General features: G+C 45.7%; 1 protein-coding gene across 1 annotated transcript in view; it reads right to left on the reverse strand.

Moving 5' to 3' along the window:
• The window catches only part of EEPD1 (endonuclease/exonuclease/phosphatase family domain containing 1), a 122,869-nt gene extending 117,283 nt beyond the window's left edge, over positions 1-5,586 (reverse strand). The window contains exons 1-2 of the mRNA XM_068973159.1: positions 5,472-5,586; positions 3,965-5,010 (exon numbers count right to left, since the gene is read on the reverse strand). Of these exons, the coding sequence (XP_068829260.1) occupies positions 3,965-4,848 (884 nt within the window). The 5' untranslated portion in view covers positions 4,849-5,010; positions 5,472-5,586. The remainder of the gene's footprint in view (positions 1-3,964; positions 5,011-5,471) is intronic.
• Positions 5,587-17,265: the final 11,679 nt, after the last annotated feature.

Below are 17,265 nucleotides of genomic sequence, written 5' to 3' on the forward strand. Positions count from 1 at the left end.
TAGACTTATCATGGAGATCATTTTGAAATATATAGAGATATTGAATCATTATGTGGTACATCAGGAACTTAGTGCTATAGGTCAAGCTCACTTCAAAAAACAAACTCCTAGGAAAAGAGATCAGATCTGTGGTTATAAGAGGTGAGGCATAGAGGGAGGGGAAGTTGGAAGAAGGTAGTCAAAAAGTACAAATTTCCAGTTAAAAGGTGAAAAAATACTAGTGAGACAATGTATAACATGATGAACATAATTAGCACTTCTGCATGTAATCCATGAAAGTTGTTAGGAGAGTAAATCCTAAGAGCTCTCATCACAAGGAAAAAATGTTTTTCTTTTTTCTATTTCTTTGATTTTGTATACGAGATGATGGATTTTCACTAACTTATTGTGGTCATCATTGCATAACATCTGTAAGTCAAATCATTATGCTGTATACTTTAAACTTCTACAGTGCTATACGTCAACTATATCGCAATAAAACTGGAAGAGAAAGACATAAACAATCTTCATTTCATATGTGGGCTACCATTAAATTTTGCAAGAGTATTTAGCAGAAGCAATCCTCTTTTAGCCTTGCTCCGTAAATCCTGAAAACAAGGAAAAACATTGCCTAAGATTGACACTCGGCAAAGGGATCTGATGAAACCTGTCAGTTGTGTGCCACAGCGTGACATCCTTGAAGGTTCCTGGTAATCGTGATTATTGAGCTTTCTGCCCTATCTCAGGCTGCATGTGCAAGACATGATTTCTCGTAGCTCATACACACTTGTCCACTAAGGCAGCAGCATCCCAGGGCCAGAAAAGACTCCATCCTGTTAAGAGTCTCAGCCAGGCATGCTTTAGTCTAAGAAAATACACACAAACCCACAGAGAGGAAAACAAGGGCCAGCTATTCCCTTTGCAAAAAAAGTGCCTAAGGGTTTGTGTTCCTCTGTGTGTATGTGTGTGTTTTACATTAGCTACATTTATCATATGGAAAACCTGAACTTCGAGAAGTTAAGGAATATCACCAATTTAACACATAAAGAGGTGGAGCTGGGGGTTTTCTTTTTTTCTTTACAATGAATTTAATGTATGAAAATAGGACTAGTACACAATTTGGCAAATGCCCCTGGTTAGGCAGAGTGCGGAATGTCTGAACAAGAGGCAGGATAAAAGTAAGGTGCTTATAAAACAGCACACTTGCAAAGAGCACAGGTCTAAAGTCAGAAGGTTCTGGGTCCTAGTCCCAGCTGACATAATAATGAGCTGTGGGATAGAGGCAAGTCACTTAACTTCTTTGGTTTTAGTTTCCTTACTCAAAGATGGAGACTCAATAATAAAAGCATGCATTACCTACTTCCCAGAGTTACTGAGAAAGCTGTGAAAATACAAAGGCACATTCAAAAGTCACATAACTACTATAATATATATATTATATATATGTATATGTGCGTGTGTGTGTATATATATATATATATAAACAGCACCCCCAAAATTACCTGCATCCATTCTTGCTCAAATTAAATTTCTTTCCTCTTGCTAATAAAAGGATCAATTTGAATGTGAGATAATTTTGTGAATCAGGATGAATACAGCTCTTGGAGAATGTACACTGCTGTTTTGAGGACATGTGATCTTGTCACAACCAGGCATCTTTCAGTGCCCTAAACCAATGGATCCATTCCAGTTCTGCAGGGAGTCAGGCCCTAAGCCAATTACTTCAGATTTACCAAACACTAACAAGTTGCTTAGAGTGCCCAGAACACTGAAACACATCATGAACAGGCAAAAAGAAACACCAACCCACAGGACAACAGATGTGGCCAAGAGTGAGAAATATGATGGCGACACGGGTCACATTTAAAGTGGCTGCCAGATGCTCCCTTCTACACCATTCTGGGTAAGCTCACCCTTCTGGGTAAGCTCTTCCTAAACTCTCACTTGAGGACAATAGTCAACTGTCTTCAACAAAGCATCACCCCCTAGGAAATCTAAAGAAGAGACACCAGGACAAATCCCTCACTTGGCAAGTTACCGCTCTTTCTCGCTGCTCCTGGTTGCCCCAGTCCGCACCGCAGACTGGAGCCCACTCTGAAGTCGGCTGTTTCCTGCTCACTCTCCCATTTTCCACCCTTCACATTCATCTGTTCTAGAACCTAAGTAAGCCCTTCAAGCTCTGTCCAAAAAGACCATCACATGGTTGAATAACTACAAAGATGATTGGAACCATCAAAGAAAATATACCTAGAAAGCGCTGCCTGGACTCACTGGACTTGTCAGAAAAGACACTTCAGGAAAATGTTCACAGAGCAGCCCACGGGACATCTGACTGCCAACACACAGTACAACAGGGTGCAAACTTTATTGCGTATCAGAACCACCCAGAGGTTGAGGAAAACCCAAGGTTCCTGTGGCAGTTGCTGATGCTGGTTTCCAGAGACCACACTTGAATCTGTCATGGTAAGTGGGCAAGGGCTACCTAATCGGTCATCCCCATGGGGGCAACTTCAGCTCCTGATTCATCCTCCTCCATCCCCAAACTAAGCCTTAAGAAAACTCATAATAGGAATTAAACAGTCAGCCCTCTGCCTCCCTTCTCCTTGCCCAGACGTACAGCCATGTGGCCATGGATGAAAGGAACAATTGTCCAGGCATTCCGCACAGGTATCTCCTGGGTTGACTCCTGTTCTCCCATGTACTACATGATTTTGCGAAAGGAGTGAGTTGTGATGCAAAATAGAGGATGTGGAGTTGCAGGAAGTGCATTCAGGTTCCCCAGGTCCCATTCCCTGAGTGGTGCAAGTTCCTAACACTCAGTGACGGAGCACGCCAGTGGGACAGTGCCAGGGAAATGCTTTGACCCGGTTTTCTCCTCACTCATTTTTCCTGATGTTCTGCTACAATGCACTGTGATTTCCCGCTGAGAACTCACTTCATGTCACCAACAACCCAATGCAAAAAAAACAGCGCGTGGTCCCAAGCATACTGCATCTCAAGGCAGAAGTGGGCGTGGGGTAGGGGGTGGTGTGGATTGGTGGCAGGGCCAATTCCCTTCAGAGCAGGATCTGTATGGACATGCGTTTGGGTTTTGCCCTGGAAGGGACTATTAGAAATATTTCTTTCCTTCCCAAAGTTGATTGTGTTATATAATGCACTATTTCACTAACAGCAGGAGTTACTGCTACAATAATATTGTTTTGTTTTAGGGAGTGTCAACGGAAGTTCCCACAGAGAGTAGCGTTGTGAATAAGGTAAACACTCAGTGATAAGAGGGCATCATACAACTCTCTTCTTCTATGGTTCAAATGTGGAAATCCGGGCAGTGTTCAGCATACAATCAGCTTGGCCTTTGCTGGCCCTCGGATAGGGGAGGTTTACATATATTTGGGGCTGTAACCGTGGGCCTAAAAACCACCTTCAGGCTAAATAAGGAAAAAGAATGAAGGGTGATTCATTTGTAGCGTTTTGGTAAATATATTTACCTAGCGTGTATGTTTGCAAACACCTGGTCTTTGCAAAGATTTTTCTGGACACAAATAAGCATATTTGGTAGAAGAAATGTGACTTTGCCTCCTAAGGAAAAAAAAAAAAAAAACTGACTAGCTCTTTCACCCATGGCTCTGAGTTCCCAGGCTCTGAGTGCCTCATCTGGTGTAAACCCCATGAAGTCTTGGGAGTCAAACATTTTCCAAAGCAGTAACACTAATACAGTCTCCACTGACCCCAAATTTAGGAATTAACCTCAGATATACCATCTTCAAGATACAGACCTCAAGTCCAGATGGCTCTATTTAGAAAATTCTGGAGCAGGAGAGTTCAGCCACCCAGAATACTGCACCATATTGGCTGTGGCCTCAGGCCCACTGATTTAAAAATCTTGCCCTCTCCATACCGGCCCCAAAATCCACCTATTTGCATGCACAGATGAGGCCATGCAAGAGCTGCCTTCATACCCAATGCCCTCGCTGGTTCTTATCCTCACCTGTTTTCCAGGAGGGTCATGCACACCACCTCTCGCACCCCAGGGTTGTTAGCCTTCTCCACTGAACAGCCCTGCAAGTTCCAGGTGGCCAGCCTCAGCACAGGCCGCCCGTCCCTCGTGCCTCCAAAGGCCTCCACCGAGGGCCTCGTGGAGATGATCTGCGTGGGCCCCCCAGGAGGCAGGTCTAGGTCTTCACTCTGCAAGCTTAGCGAGGTGGGGCTGGGGTGAGGCTTGGCGGTGAAGGTCAGACCGCCGTTGGTGTGGGTGGACGGAGGCCTGGACCTCTCGGCAAACACCTGGTGCCGTATCCTGTCCAGGAAGGCGGCATTGATCCCACCCATCCTCACCAGGTCCTCGACGCTGCGGAAGGGCCCGTGCTCACGGCGGTAGTCCACGATGCTGACGGCCATCTTCTCCGTGAGGCCCCGCACGCTCATGAGCTGAGCCGGGGTGGCTGTGTTGATGTTGACACGCGGGGTGAGGGGCACGGCAGCGGAGGCGGCCAGGTGGTGAGGCTGCTGCTCGGCCATCAAGTCCCTCCGCAGGGAGCTGGGGGAGTGCTGCGCCGAGCTGCCCTTGCTGCTCACGCAGATCTCAAACTTGACCTGCTCCAGCTTGGTGGCGCCCACGCCACTGACCAGTGCCAGGTCCTCCACTTTCTTGAAGCCACCGATGTACTCGCGGTACTCCACAATGCTCCGTGCCACCGCGCGCGTCACCCCGGGCAGGGTCATCAGCTCCTCCTCCGTGGCGGTGTTGATGTTAAGTCTCTCCTGGTTGACCAGGATGTTGCTGAAGTTGCAGGCTGCGCTGAACTTGCGACTATGGGACAGGTCCGATGGGTCCCGGGGGATGGAGCGGTGGCAGCCCAGCGTGCTCCCCATGGCAGGATCAGGAGTCCAGGAAGCCTTCTGGCTAGGGAGGAAGCCCAGTAGACCTCACAGGCACAGAAGGGAAGGTGCAGGATTCAGGGCATGAAATGGTTACCTAGACAAACATTAAATAACCCTGCCCCGAGTGTCCAAAACTACCTTTCACTTGGCCACCTAGAAAACAAACACAAATCGATTGAATCAGTTAATCAGTTTGCATTAGCACTCCCTACCTACAAGCTGGGATTCCTAGCCAGGAGTCCAGGGCTGATGTCTGTGAACCTCAGAAAACACACATAAGGGGGCTGTCCCATGAGGATTTTCCTCTAGTGAAGCTCAATTTTTATCACGTTAGGGTCAAAAACGCTATAAGCAGCTTCTTCTGGAAAGAGACCTATCCCCACCAGCCTACACCTCTCCTCCTTGCCTCTCAACTCTTACAGCACTGGGGCCATCTCCCCGCCTCCAGTCGCTCCTATTTAAACTCTCAGGCAAAAGGGAGTGGGCATCCCCACGGGCCCTGCTCCTGACACTCAGCACCACCAGCAACTTTGGAATTCCATCCTCACTAGTGCGGGCACGGAGAAAGGGTTTATCATCCTCTACGAGATTCGGCGCCGTTCCTAGCGCCCCACCTCTCAGCTGCTCCTTCGGGGCGTCCTCCTTCCACCTGCGGCTCCGAAGCCTGAGCCCAGCCCGGGACAGCGCCGGCGCAAGTGCTTATCAGCGGCTGGTCGCGGGATCCCTCCCACGCCACCCCGGGCCGCGCGTCCCAGCTGTTTCTGCTGGAGAAAACTCTTGAGTGGCTCTCCCAGAACCGGCAGGAGCTGCAGGGCTTCGCGGAGGCGGCAGCGGCGGTGAAATGCGGCCGCTGCGGCTGCACCAGGTCTTGCGGCTGCACCAGGACTGGCGGCGCTGCCGCAGTTGCGTTCATCCAAACGAAAAGTCCTTCCCCCGACTTGGACGCGGGATCGCAAGAATCGGGTCCAGAGCCCAGCACCAAAGCCACAGCCGCCTATCGCCGTCTGTGTCAAAGCCAAAGTCCCGGCCGCCAGGCCCGCGCCTCCTCCCGCACTACGGCCACGCCTCCTCGTGAGCGCCAACCCTCCCCCGGACTCCGAGGGCACGTGGGGGCGGGGCCGGAGCTCTAGCCCGGACACCAGGGCGTCAAACCCGAGAGCGTGGGGCGGGCCCTGATGTTCAGGAGGCGGGGCCGCGGGGCGCGGGGGCGGGGCCAGGACGCGAGATGGTGGAATGCAAGGCCCAAGAGTGAGAGCCGGGGTTATGCTGCGAGAGGGCTGGCCCCAGCGCGAAGAGGTGGTGATGGAACCCCGAAAGCAGAAGCAGGGCCTGGGCGGAAGGGGGCGGGCCCCAGGAGCGTGGAGGCGGGGCTTAGAGGCTGAAGAGGCGGGGCCGACGCCACCCGTGCAGCGGCTGGTCAACCGAAGGCTGTTCTCCGGTCCGCTGCCCCCGAGCTCAGGTTGCTATCGGGGACCAAAGGCTGGGTGCACGGCATAGAGGGTTTTTAGTCTCGCCCGAGGCGGGACTCCCGACAGCTTTTCGGTGGGCTGCAGCTAGGGGTGCGGCAAACGCTACCGGGCCATCAGCCCAAATTTAGTCCGTCTTTGGGGCGTGGGGACAGGGCGAAGACACTCCCTGTGTGTGAGGCACACCTACGGGTCCGGAGCCTAGCCTGTGTTCTGAGAACATTCGAGGACTGAATGGGAACTTTTTATCTTCCGCCGCCCTCTTTCGTCCTCCTTTTTTCTTCCTCTTGTGTATTACCTTTACCCTGCTTACATACAACCCTAGCAACTCTATGCTACTAGGAGAGGGCGGACACCGCCGGTTAGTTGTGTTCGCGTAGGTCACTTACTGCGTTGCTCATTTGCACGTTTAGCGCTCTGAGTAAATACGGATATTTTCTGTAAGAATTAAATCTAGTTATTAAGGAGGAAGAACATGCTAGTTGGAAATGGAAGCTGGCTTCTCAAAATTCAGAAGGGTTTTTGCATCATGCCACTAAACGACAGTTTAAAAATTAAAGAGTCGGCTGTATTACAGCGAATACATGGAGCTGCTGCTGCTGCTAAGTCGCTTCAGTCGTGTCCGACTCTGTGCGACCCCACAGACGGCAGCCCACCAGGCTCCTCTGTCCCTGGGATTCTCCAGGCAAGAATACTGGAGTGGGTTGCCATTTCCTTCTCCAATGCATAAAAGTGAAAGTGAAGTCGCTCAGTCGTGCCCGACTCTTAGCGACCCCATGGAGATTCAGTTAAACAAACCATGAGGTGGTACCACTGAATACTTTGATCCTGGGTGTTCACTGACCTCTGAAGTTTCATCCCCAGTCAATGTGACCGATGTTTCTGCTTTAAATTCCTCAGGCTAGGTCAGCAAAAAACAACTCTCAGGGAAGGCAGAGATACTTCAGAGGTGAAATGTGAGCCAGCCAAGACTTGACAAAACGCTGTTGCCTTTCTTTTTATACTGGTTGGGACTCTTAATTGCAGATGACAGAAATCCAAGTCAAACTAGCTAGACCAAAAAAAGGGCATTTGTGGGGGAAAGTTAGGGAATAGATGTTACTTATGTTCCTCATGACTGTGTGCAGCCCAAAAGCCAACAGGATCTTGTCTGACCCTGTTTATCTCCTCTACTTGCTTCCTCACCCTAGCACTAGGCTGCATTATGCTACTCCTTTCCTCCTGTAATTCTGTTGTGATAAAGAAAAAAAAAATTTAACCTGAAAATATCTTAAGAGGAGGGAGAAATCTTTGTTGATCAGAATGCCTTAATGGGCTTTTGTGGCTATGGATGGACAGCCTAGGGGCATTGCTAGTTGGGCTGGAACATTTTTATTGTTTAATCTAGAAGACTTTGGAGGGTAAGAGGGAAACTATTAACTTCACTGGCACAGCAAACATAATCTGGTTTTGTTTCCTATAAACAGAAGTGTATGTTCCACCTTTTAGAAATGAAGCCAGGGACTTTCCTGGTGGTCCAGTAGCTAAGACTCTACACTCCCAATGCTGGGGTCCTGGGTTTGATCCCAGGACTAGATCCCACATGCTGAAACTAAGAGTTCACTTGCCACAGCTAAGAGTTTGCAAGCCACAACTAAAGATTCTGCATGCCACAAGTAAGACCTGACACAGCCACATAAATAAAAGTCCTAAAAAAGAAAGAATGAAAATAAATAAAGCCAAAATGTAGCTAAACTACTGTGCACTGAAACAAGCAAAAGTCACAACAGGATGGCTAAATTTTAAATGATTGACTATACCAAATGTTGGTGAGAATGTGGAGCAATTGACACTCGCATACATTTCTAGTGGCAGTGTGAGAAGAAACAACCATTTTGGAAATCAGTTTGGCAATTTCTTAAAAAGCTCAACATACATCTAGCATGAAAAGTTAAATATCAGTCGCTCATGTCTGACTCTTTGAGACCCCATGGACCATAGCCTGGTGGGCTCCCCTGCCCATGGGATTCTACAGGCAAGAATACTAGAGTGGACAGCCATTTCCTTCTCTAGAGAACCATCCCAACCCAGGGATCAAGCCTAGGTCTCCTGCATTGCAGGCAGATTCTTTACCATCTGAGCCGCCAGGGAAAACCCCAACAATTCCATTCCTAAGTATTTACCAAGGAGAAATGAAAGCATAGACCCAGTCTTATACATGAATTTTAATAGGAACTTTACTATAAAGCAAAAACCCAGAAACAACCTAAATCCACCAGTAGAGAATGGATAAATAAATTGTAGTATATCATCCATATAGTAGAATACTACTCAGTAATAAAGAAAAAACTGTTAATACCACACAATTGCACTCATCTCACACACTAGTAAAGTAATGCTCAAAATTCTCCAAGCCAGGCTTCAGCAATAAGTGAACCGTGAACTTCCAGATGTTCAAGCTGGTTTTAGGAAAGGGAGAGGAACCAGAGATCAAATTGCCAACATCCGCTGGATCGTGGAAAAAGGAAAAGAGTTTCAGAAAAACATCTATTTCTGCTTTATTGACTATGCCAAAGCCTTTGACTGCGTGGATGACAATAAACTGTGGAAAATTCTGAAAGAGATGGGAATACCAGACCACCTGACCTGCCTCTTGAGAAACCTATATGCCGATCAGGAAGCAACAGTTAGAACTGGACATGGAACAACAGACTGGTTCAGAATAGGAAAAGGAGTATGTCAAGGCTGTATATTGTGACCCTACTTATTCAACTTCTATGCAGAGTACATCATGAGAAACGCTGGGCTGGAAGAAGCACAAGCTGGAATCAAGATTGCTGGGAGAAATATCAATAACCTCAGATACACAGATGACACCACCCTTATGGCAGAAAGGGAAGAGGAACCAAAAAGCCTCTTGATGAAAGTGAAAGAGGAGAGTGAAAAAGTTGGCTTAAAGGTCAACATTCAGAAAACTAAGATCATGGCATCTGGTCCCATCACTTCATGGCAAATAGATGGGGAAACAGTGGAAACAGTGTCAGACTTTATTTTTTGGGGCTCCAAAATCACTGCAGATGGTGATTTCAGCCATGAAATTAGAAGATGCTTACTCCTTGGAAGGAAAGTTATGACCAACCTAGACAGCATATTCAAAAGCAGAGACATTACTTTGCCACCAAAGTCCATCTAGTCAAGGCTATGGTTTTTCCAGTGGTCATGTATGGATGTGAGAGTTGGACTGTGAAGAAAGCTGAGCACTGAAGAATTGATGCTTTTGAAGTGTGGTGTTGGAAAAGACTCTTGAGAGTCCCTTGGACTGCAAGGAGGTCCAACCAGTCCATCCTAAAAGAGACCAGTCCTGGGTGTTCTTTGGAAGGACTGATGCTAAAGCTGAAACTCCAATACTTTGGCCACCTCATGCGAAGAATTGACTCACTGGAAAAGACTCTGATGCTGAGAGGGATTGGGGGCAGGAGGAGAAGGGGACGACAGAGGATGAGATGGTTAGATGGCATCACCAATTCGATGGACATGAGTTTGGGTGAACTCCGGGAGTTGGTGATGGACAGGGAGGCCTGGCGTGCTGTGGTTCATGGGGTCACAAAGAGTCGGACACTATTGAGCGACTGAACTGAACTGAACTGAACTGAACCCACAATATTGAAGAATCTCAAAACCATACTGAAAGCCATGCCACCACCCAAAAAAAACTAAATATTTTATGATTCCATGGAAAAATACAAACTAATCTATATACAGAGAAAGCAGATCAGCAGTTTCTTGGGATAGGATTAATGGGTTAAAAAAGGACGCAAGGAAACTTTGGGGGATGCTAGAAATGTTTGGGGTTTCATGGTTGTATGTGTTAGTATGTCAAAACTGATAGAATTGTACTCTTTAAATATATGCAGTTTAGTGTGCTTCAGTCAGACTTCAACAAAGACTGGGAGGAAATCTTTCAAAAATAAAAAGGAGTGCTCTTTGAACTCAAAGGGAAAAAAGAAAAGACAGGATAATTTTAGGGAGGAGGGATATGTGACCCAGGGTGGAGAGGAGGAAGTTGAAGGGGAACAAGGATCCAGGAATGTGAGTCTGGAGCTAATCGAAGAGACCCGTGAACATCCCCAGTTAGGATTGGGGACCCAGAAGGCCGGGTGTCATTAGACAGAATACAAATGCATTGTTTTAAGCTTATAAATACTGAAGTGGTTGCCTCACAGTGAAGTGTATCATACGGATGTGATCCTCAGGTCTTGTTTCTCCAGCAAGAAAAGACAGTGTCACGGTTCCACATGTTGTCCCCTTTATAACTCGTTGACCTTTGTCTCATTCTCAGGGAAGTTTCACCAGGCTTTGATTTCCCCCAAGAAAAGAGGGTTTTGTTTTTATTCAGTTGGGTCATGAGAAAATTTTGACAGGGGCCCATTTCTTGCCCAGTGGTTGATGAGTGTCTTGTGACAGCTGTAGCAATAAAGCAGGGTAGTTTTTAAAATGATTATGTTTAAACAGAATGTTTCATGTATCTGTATAGGCTGTACTGGGTGTTGGTTGCTGCATGGGATTTTCTCTAGTTGTGGACCGCAGGGGATGCTCTCTAGTTGTGGTGCTCGGGCTTGTCATTGTGGCGGCTTCTTTTGTGGAGCATGGGCTCTAGAGTACATGGACCTCAGTAGCTGCAGCTCCCAGGCTCAAGAGCACAGGCTCGATAGTTGTGGCGCACAGGCTTAGTTGCTCTGCGGCATGTGGGATCTTCCTAGATCAGGGATCTAACCCATGTCTCCTGCGTTTACCCAGGGAAGCCCCCCAAATATGTTTTTTTATTGCATTTATTTCTACTGAGCCATTTCCCCTCCCCAACAAACACAGAAGACGGGATGGAGAAGAGCAGGGAAGAGGAGAAATGCCCAGGGTTAACAGTCCAGCCTCAGAGGTTCATCCAGGTGCAGGGCACGGGCTGGCCTGGGGCTCCAGCCAGGGTCCTCTCTTCTTGTCTCCTTTGTGCCCTGTGGCAGTCCTTTGAACTGCCAGTTATCTTGGATACTATGCTTTTGAAGGTCATAGAGATGGTGGCTATCTCCTTATCTGAACTCCTGAGTGAAGCCCAGACAGACTGCACACCTGCATCCTCCACCACGCAAAATCCTCTCCACAGCAGCTCAGCTCCCACCTGCAAATGTTTTCTTCTAGTATCCGATCTCCTGAACCACCTCTCTGAGCTCCATGGATCTTGTGATCATCATGTGTAAAGTGCAGGGAGCCCACTTGACCTCCCGACATGCTTTCTGGTTTATATCACTGCCTGGACTAATTGAGGTTTCATCTTCGCTCGGTTTTCAGCTTCAGGCTGGGTCTTTCTGATTGACCTGAAACACAGGTGCAGGTGAAGGTAAAGGGCTTTTACCTTCCCATTGGCCCCTGGCTGCTGCTGGGAGAGAGGCTGGGGCCGCATTGTCAGGCAAATTCTGGTGGTGACCCTGTCTAAGCTGCCCGGTGTGGACGGAGTTCTCTTTGGAGGATACCCTCTGGGGAGTTTGGGTCCATCTGGGGGTTCCGCCAGTGCTGCTGGTGATGTGTGGGTGCAGGGGGAGACCACAGGGCCACACCAAGGGCGGTGCTGGGGTGGTCTTCTCCAGCCAGGTGGGGGCTTGGCAGCACTTTGGCTGCTGCTGGCTTTCCATCGTAACTGCTGATGCCTGCTGTCAGACCACTGATGTTCATGTGCTGCTGCTCTGACTGTTCTCAGAGTAGGAGTGAAGCTCTGCTGCTTTGGGTGAGCTATACTTTGCAGGATAGATAATGAGGGAAGCTGTTGGTTAGATTAGTCAAAGGAGCCAGTTTCAGGATAATGATACAGCCCTCCAGCTCAGATACCTTGTTGGCTAGGAGCACATGGGTGACCATCACTTCAGTTCATCATACTTCTGGCTCATCTACAAGTCATGGATCCCTCCCCATGTGTAGCCCATGGACACCATCAGCTCAGACTACCTGGGATCTTTGTGGTCAGGTAATGGCTCTATGTAGGGTATTAGTCCCTCCCATGGCCCATGTTGATCCATGAATCCTTTATGATTTCTTCTCAAGAGCCTCCTTTGATGAGACTGAGGATGATGGATTTCTTGAGCAGTTTTTCATACTCCATGGACATGTTGAAGGGAATATTATGTATTCTGCTCAGTGCTCACCCCCATAATAAAGAAAAAGGTGAGAAAAAACAAAGAAAAATGAGGGAAATTGAAAAGAAGAAAAATGTGAGAAAAAATAAAATGAAAAATAAAAACTAAAACACAATAAAAGTGGGATGAAATTTTTTAAATTAGAAAAATTAAAAGGATAGAGAAAAATGAGAAAAAGAAGTGGGTAAGGGGAATAGTAAGCAAAATAGACAAAAAGCTAAAGAAGAAAAAATTTAACTTTGCTGAAAATCCCTCAGATGACCAAAAGCTAGCTTCCAGGGCTACTGCTGCTGCTGCTGCTGCTAAGTTGCTTCAGTCGTGTCCGACTCTGTGCCTTCTCCGAGCTTCCAGGGCTAGACTGACCAAAAACCTTGGCCTAGCCAGGGACCTACATAGGTGTCTGGAATTCTATATCAGTGAGGTCAGAGCAAGAAATGGACCCATCACAGCTAGAGATAGCAGAGTGATATTCTCTTTTCTGATTCAAGAATCATTTACTGTTTTTTTTTAAGGTGCTTTTTGTTTATGTGGATTATAGCAATTGATATTTACCTTCCTTGAAATTAAAACCTGTAGGGTGATTCAGTGCCCTTTTCCTTTCTAGTCTGAAAAGCTATAATAATTTTTGACTTTTAAAAAGTTCATGATGTCTACACTTAAAAATTTAATTCTTTTTTTTCTTTAAACTCTGAATGACTGGTCTCAAAATGGTGCCACAACTCCACTAACATCATGATACTATACAGAAATGTTCCTTTGCATGAAATAATGTAATGTTTTTGTCTGGCTTTGGTATTAGGGTAGTGCTGGTCTCATAGAACAATTTAAGAAAGTATTTCTTCTGCTTCTATCTTTGGGAAGGAATCATAGAGAACTGGTATCATTTCTTCCACATTTATTTGACAGAATTCACTGGTGAACCCGTCTGGGCCTGGCGCTTTCTGTTTTGGAAGGTTATTGATTCAATTTCCTTAATAGATATAGACCTATTCAGATTGTCTATTGAGGAAGCCTTCCCTCACCCCCCAGTCCTGTTTTTTTAAGAAAATTAATCAAAACATTTCTATGACAATAAAGTAAATAGAAAGGATTGTAAAAAAAAAATTCCCATTGGCAATCCTTTTGTCTGTTTGTAAATGAGCCAGTTTATCTGCCAAGGGGTCACTGCTGTTAGAAGAACCTATTTCTCTGTTGAGATACATGGAAGAAACAGCTCTCATTCTTGTAAGCAAGGCTGCATCTGTTTTGATTTTACTAAATGGCTTAGCCTGAGCCCCCACAACTGAACTCAAGAGCAGTTAAAAACAGGCACCTCAATTTACAACTTCCTGGGAACCCAGAAGTGTTATTTTTCTTTCCTTCAGTGGACTTGGCCTTCTTCCAGGAAAGTGGATTGAAAGGCAGGAAAGAAATTTTGACAGTGCCAGTTTGGGTTTCTTTGTATCAAATTCCTCCCTACAAAATTCATCTTCTATTGACTCATAAATAGTTTCATTTCATGTCTGACAGTTGAAGGCTTTTGTCATTTCCCCTGACATCTTAAATGCCTCTCTGAGTGGTATTTTATTTCTTATGGTGCATTTGGCTGGAGATTATTATAGCAAAGTCCCAACAGAACAAGGTGGCTTCATTTACAGTACCAGAATGGAGAACATTACCATCAGAGGCTCTACATTGCCTCTGGTGGTAGTGCCCAGAGTTATTATTATTATAGGAAATAATATTCATTAATTTTTAAAGGCGATGTGATTATCACCATCACACTTAGGAACTCGAGCTCCCATTTGCTTTATTCATTTCCTCTTAAAAGCAACATGTGCAGTTAGTTTCAGACTTCTGCTTTCTCACAGTATAGCTGATTCTTTATTGTTGATTAAATTGGAAGGTTTCTGAAACATACTTCTTGGTAAAGCTTAGTGCTTTGATTTCTGGGTGCCTAATTAGGAGACTTTGCTTAGCTCAGAATGCTCCAGAGGCAGAGGAGGGAATCAGGCAATGCCCTTGGGCCCCGCACTTCTGTGAATGGGGTGAGGAGGCTCCTTCGAGCAGCCCATGGGCCGGAGGAGGAAGTTCCTCTGGCTGGAGGTAGGGGAGACAGCGCTCATACACGCACAGGCAGCAGGTGGGCCTCCTCTGCTCTGCCTCCCATTTTAGGCTCACTTGGCAACACCAGCCCCAATGTCAACACCGTGCCAAGTTCAACGTATGACGCTCTTTTCTGGTTCTCACCTTCTCTCCCTTTTCACCATTGCCCGTTGCCATTCTTTTTAAGCTGCATTTCTCCTAAATATTGGGAAAGTAAGGCCAGATAATCTGGTAGTCATAGTCCTAACCTCATAGTCCTACTTCCAGGAATGACTTCCTTAAGAAATTAAACTTGAAGGATTTAAACAGCATCCCCCAAAGTGTGATCCAGTGGTGGTGAGGAAGAGACAGCTGGGAAGACACAGAGCTAAATACAATTGAACCCCTCAGTGGGGAATCTCTCCCTTTTCATTTTTCTGGCCATCACTAAGGGGAAAGTCTCAGGTCAGGGCTGCTGTGACCATGATGTTCTCAGTCCTGGTAATCTCTTTCCATAGGGGACTCAGTGATCTCAGGTTCAGAATCTTGACAGGCAACAATATTAAGACAAATTTTAATTATATTGTTTTCCTTTGGGGATTTGATATAGCTGTCCCATATACAGTCATATATCTCCAGGTCCAGATGGTGCTCAGATATGGCAAAAAACCCTACATGTATTCAAGAAAGACTGCAGTATAAACACCATGTTTTACAGGCAGTGGTTCTTCCCTTGGCACCACAGGGGAATGCCAGGGGCACTTGTGAAAATCTCAATACCCAGGCTCCTCACCCCTGGACCAATTCCATTAGAAACTCTGGGTATTTGTTAAACCTCCAGATGACTTTGATGCATAGCTTGAAAGCAAGTGCTTTAAACTGATCTTAGATTCGAGTATAAATGAGATAGAGACAGTTTAAATTTAATGTGATGATTGATATGATTAAGTTTAAATTGTCCATCTTGATGTTTATTTCCTCTTTGTTCCACTGAATCTTTTTTCCCTCTTTTTCTGCCTACTTTTGATTACTTTTTTGTAACAGTTTTTTTGAGATACAATTCACCAATTTAAAAAATGCATAATTCAGTGATTTCTAGTATATACACAGAATTGTGTAGCCATCACCATATTTATAGAACATCACTCCAAAAAGAAACCGTATACCTTTAGCTATCACCCCCAAATCCTCCCATTCTTACCCCTCCCCCAGCCCTAAGCAAATACGAATCTACTTTTTGCCTTTATAGATTTGCCTAATCTGGACATTTTATACAAATGGAATCATATAATATGGGCCTATTGTGACTGGTTTCTTTCACTTAGTAGAATGTCTTCATGGTTCAACCATGTTGCAGTACGTATCCATACTTCATTCCTTTTTATAAATGAATTTCACTGTATGGATATACCACATTTGTTTATCCATTCATCAGTTAATGGACATTTCATGAATAATGCTACCACAAATATTCATGTTTTGTGCGGACATATGTTTCATTTCTCCTGTGTATATTCCTAGGAGTAGAATTGCTCAGTCATATGATAATTCCCAGGCCTAAAAGAAATCAACCCTGAATATTCACTGAAAGGACTGATGCTAAACCTGAAGCTCCAATACTTTGGCCACCTAAAGCGAAGAGCCAACTCTTTGGAAAAGACCCTGATGCTGGGAAAGATTGAGGGCAGGAGGAGAAAGGGGTGACAGAGGATAAGATGGTTGGATGGCATCACCAACACGGTAGACGTGAGTTTGAGCAAACTCCAGGAGATAGTGAAGGACAGGGAAGCCTGGAATGCTGCAGTTCATGCATTTGCAAAGAGTTGGACATGACTTAGTGAATGAAAAACAACAACACCACCAAATGATAGCTCTGTATTTGAATTGTTGCCAGTCTGTTACAAAGTGACTGCCCCATTTTACATTCCCACTAGCAGTATATGAGGTTTCTAAATTCTCCACATTCTCTCCAAAATTTGTTCATATCTGCCTTTACATTTATAGCCATCCTAGTTGGTATAAAGCAGTATTTCACTATGGTGTTGATTTGCATTTCCCTGACAACTAGTGATGAGCATCTTTTCAAGTGCTTACTGGCCATTTGTTTATCTTCTTTGGTGAACTGTTCCCTTTTATCTCCTTTGTGACTCATTAGCTGTAAATCTTTGTATCGTTATTTTAGTGGTTGTTTTAGGGTTTATATTATAGTGTATATCTTTAATTTATCACTGTCTACCTTCATGTGATATCTTACCATGTCACATGTATTCAAAAATTGTACACAAGTACACTTCCATTTTTTCACCCCCAACTTTTGTGCTGTTGTTGTTACATCTCGGGTTAGAATAGATGCTCTCTTCTTTGTAGAATGCTGGTGCTCTGTGACCCTGAGGGAATAGAATTTGTCATGGGAAACTAATGGGAAGCAAATGGGTTCATTTTTTAGCATTTGTATCGTTCCCCAAGGGCAGGCCAAGTCCAGCTGTCAGCTTCACCAGATAGAACATCAAGAGGGCCTGGATTCAAAGGCAGGGAAGAAGAGAGGAGATCTTAGAGTGGTAGAAACCTTTCGAAATCGTTGAGGCACCTTCAACAGGTTCCTTATTCTCCTGAGGACCTCCCTGGCTGCATTCCTCAGCATCCACATTGCTGGGTTCATGACTAATAAGTTTGCCAGTTGCAATGATTACATATGAGTCAGGGCAGGGCAACAGAGAGTC

This window comes from Capricornis sumatraensis, chromosome 5 (assembly GCF_032405125.1).
Source record: "Capricornis sumatraensis isolate serow.1 chromosome 5, serow.2, whole genome shotgun sequence".
Classification (NCBI taxonomy): domain Eukaryota; kingdom Metazoa; phylum Chordata; class Mammalia; order Artiodactyla; family Bovidae; genus Capricornis; species Capricornis sumatraensis.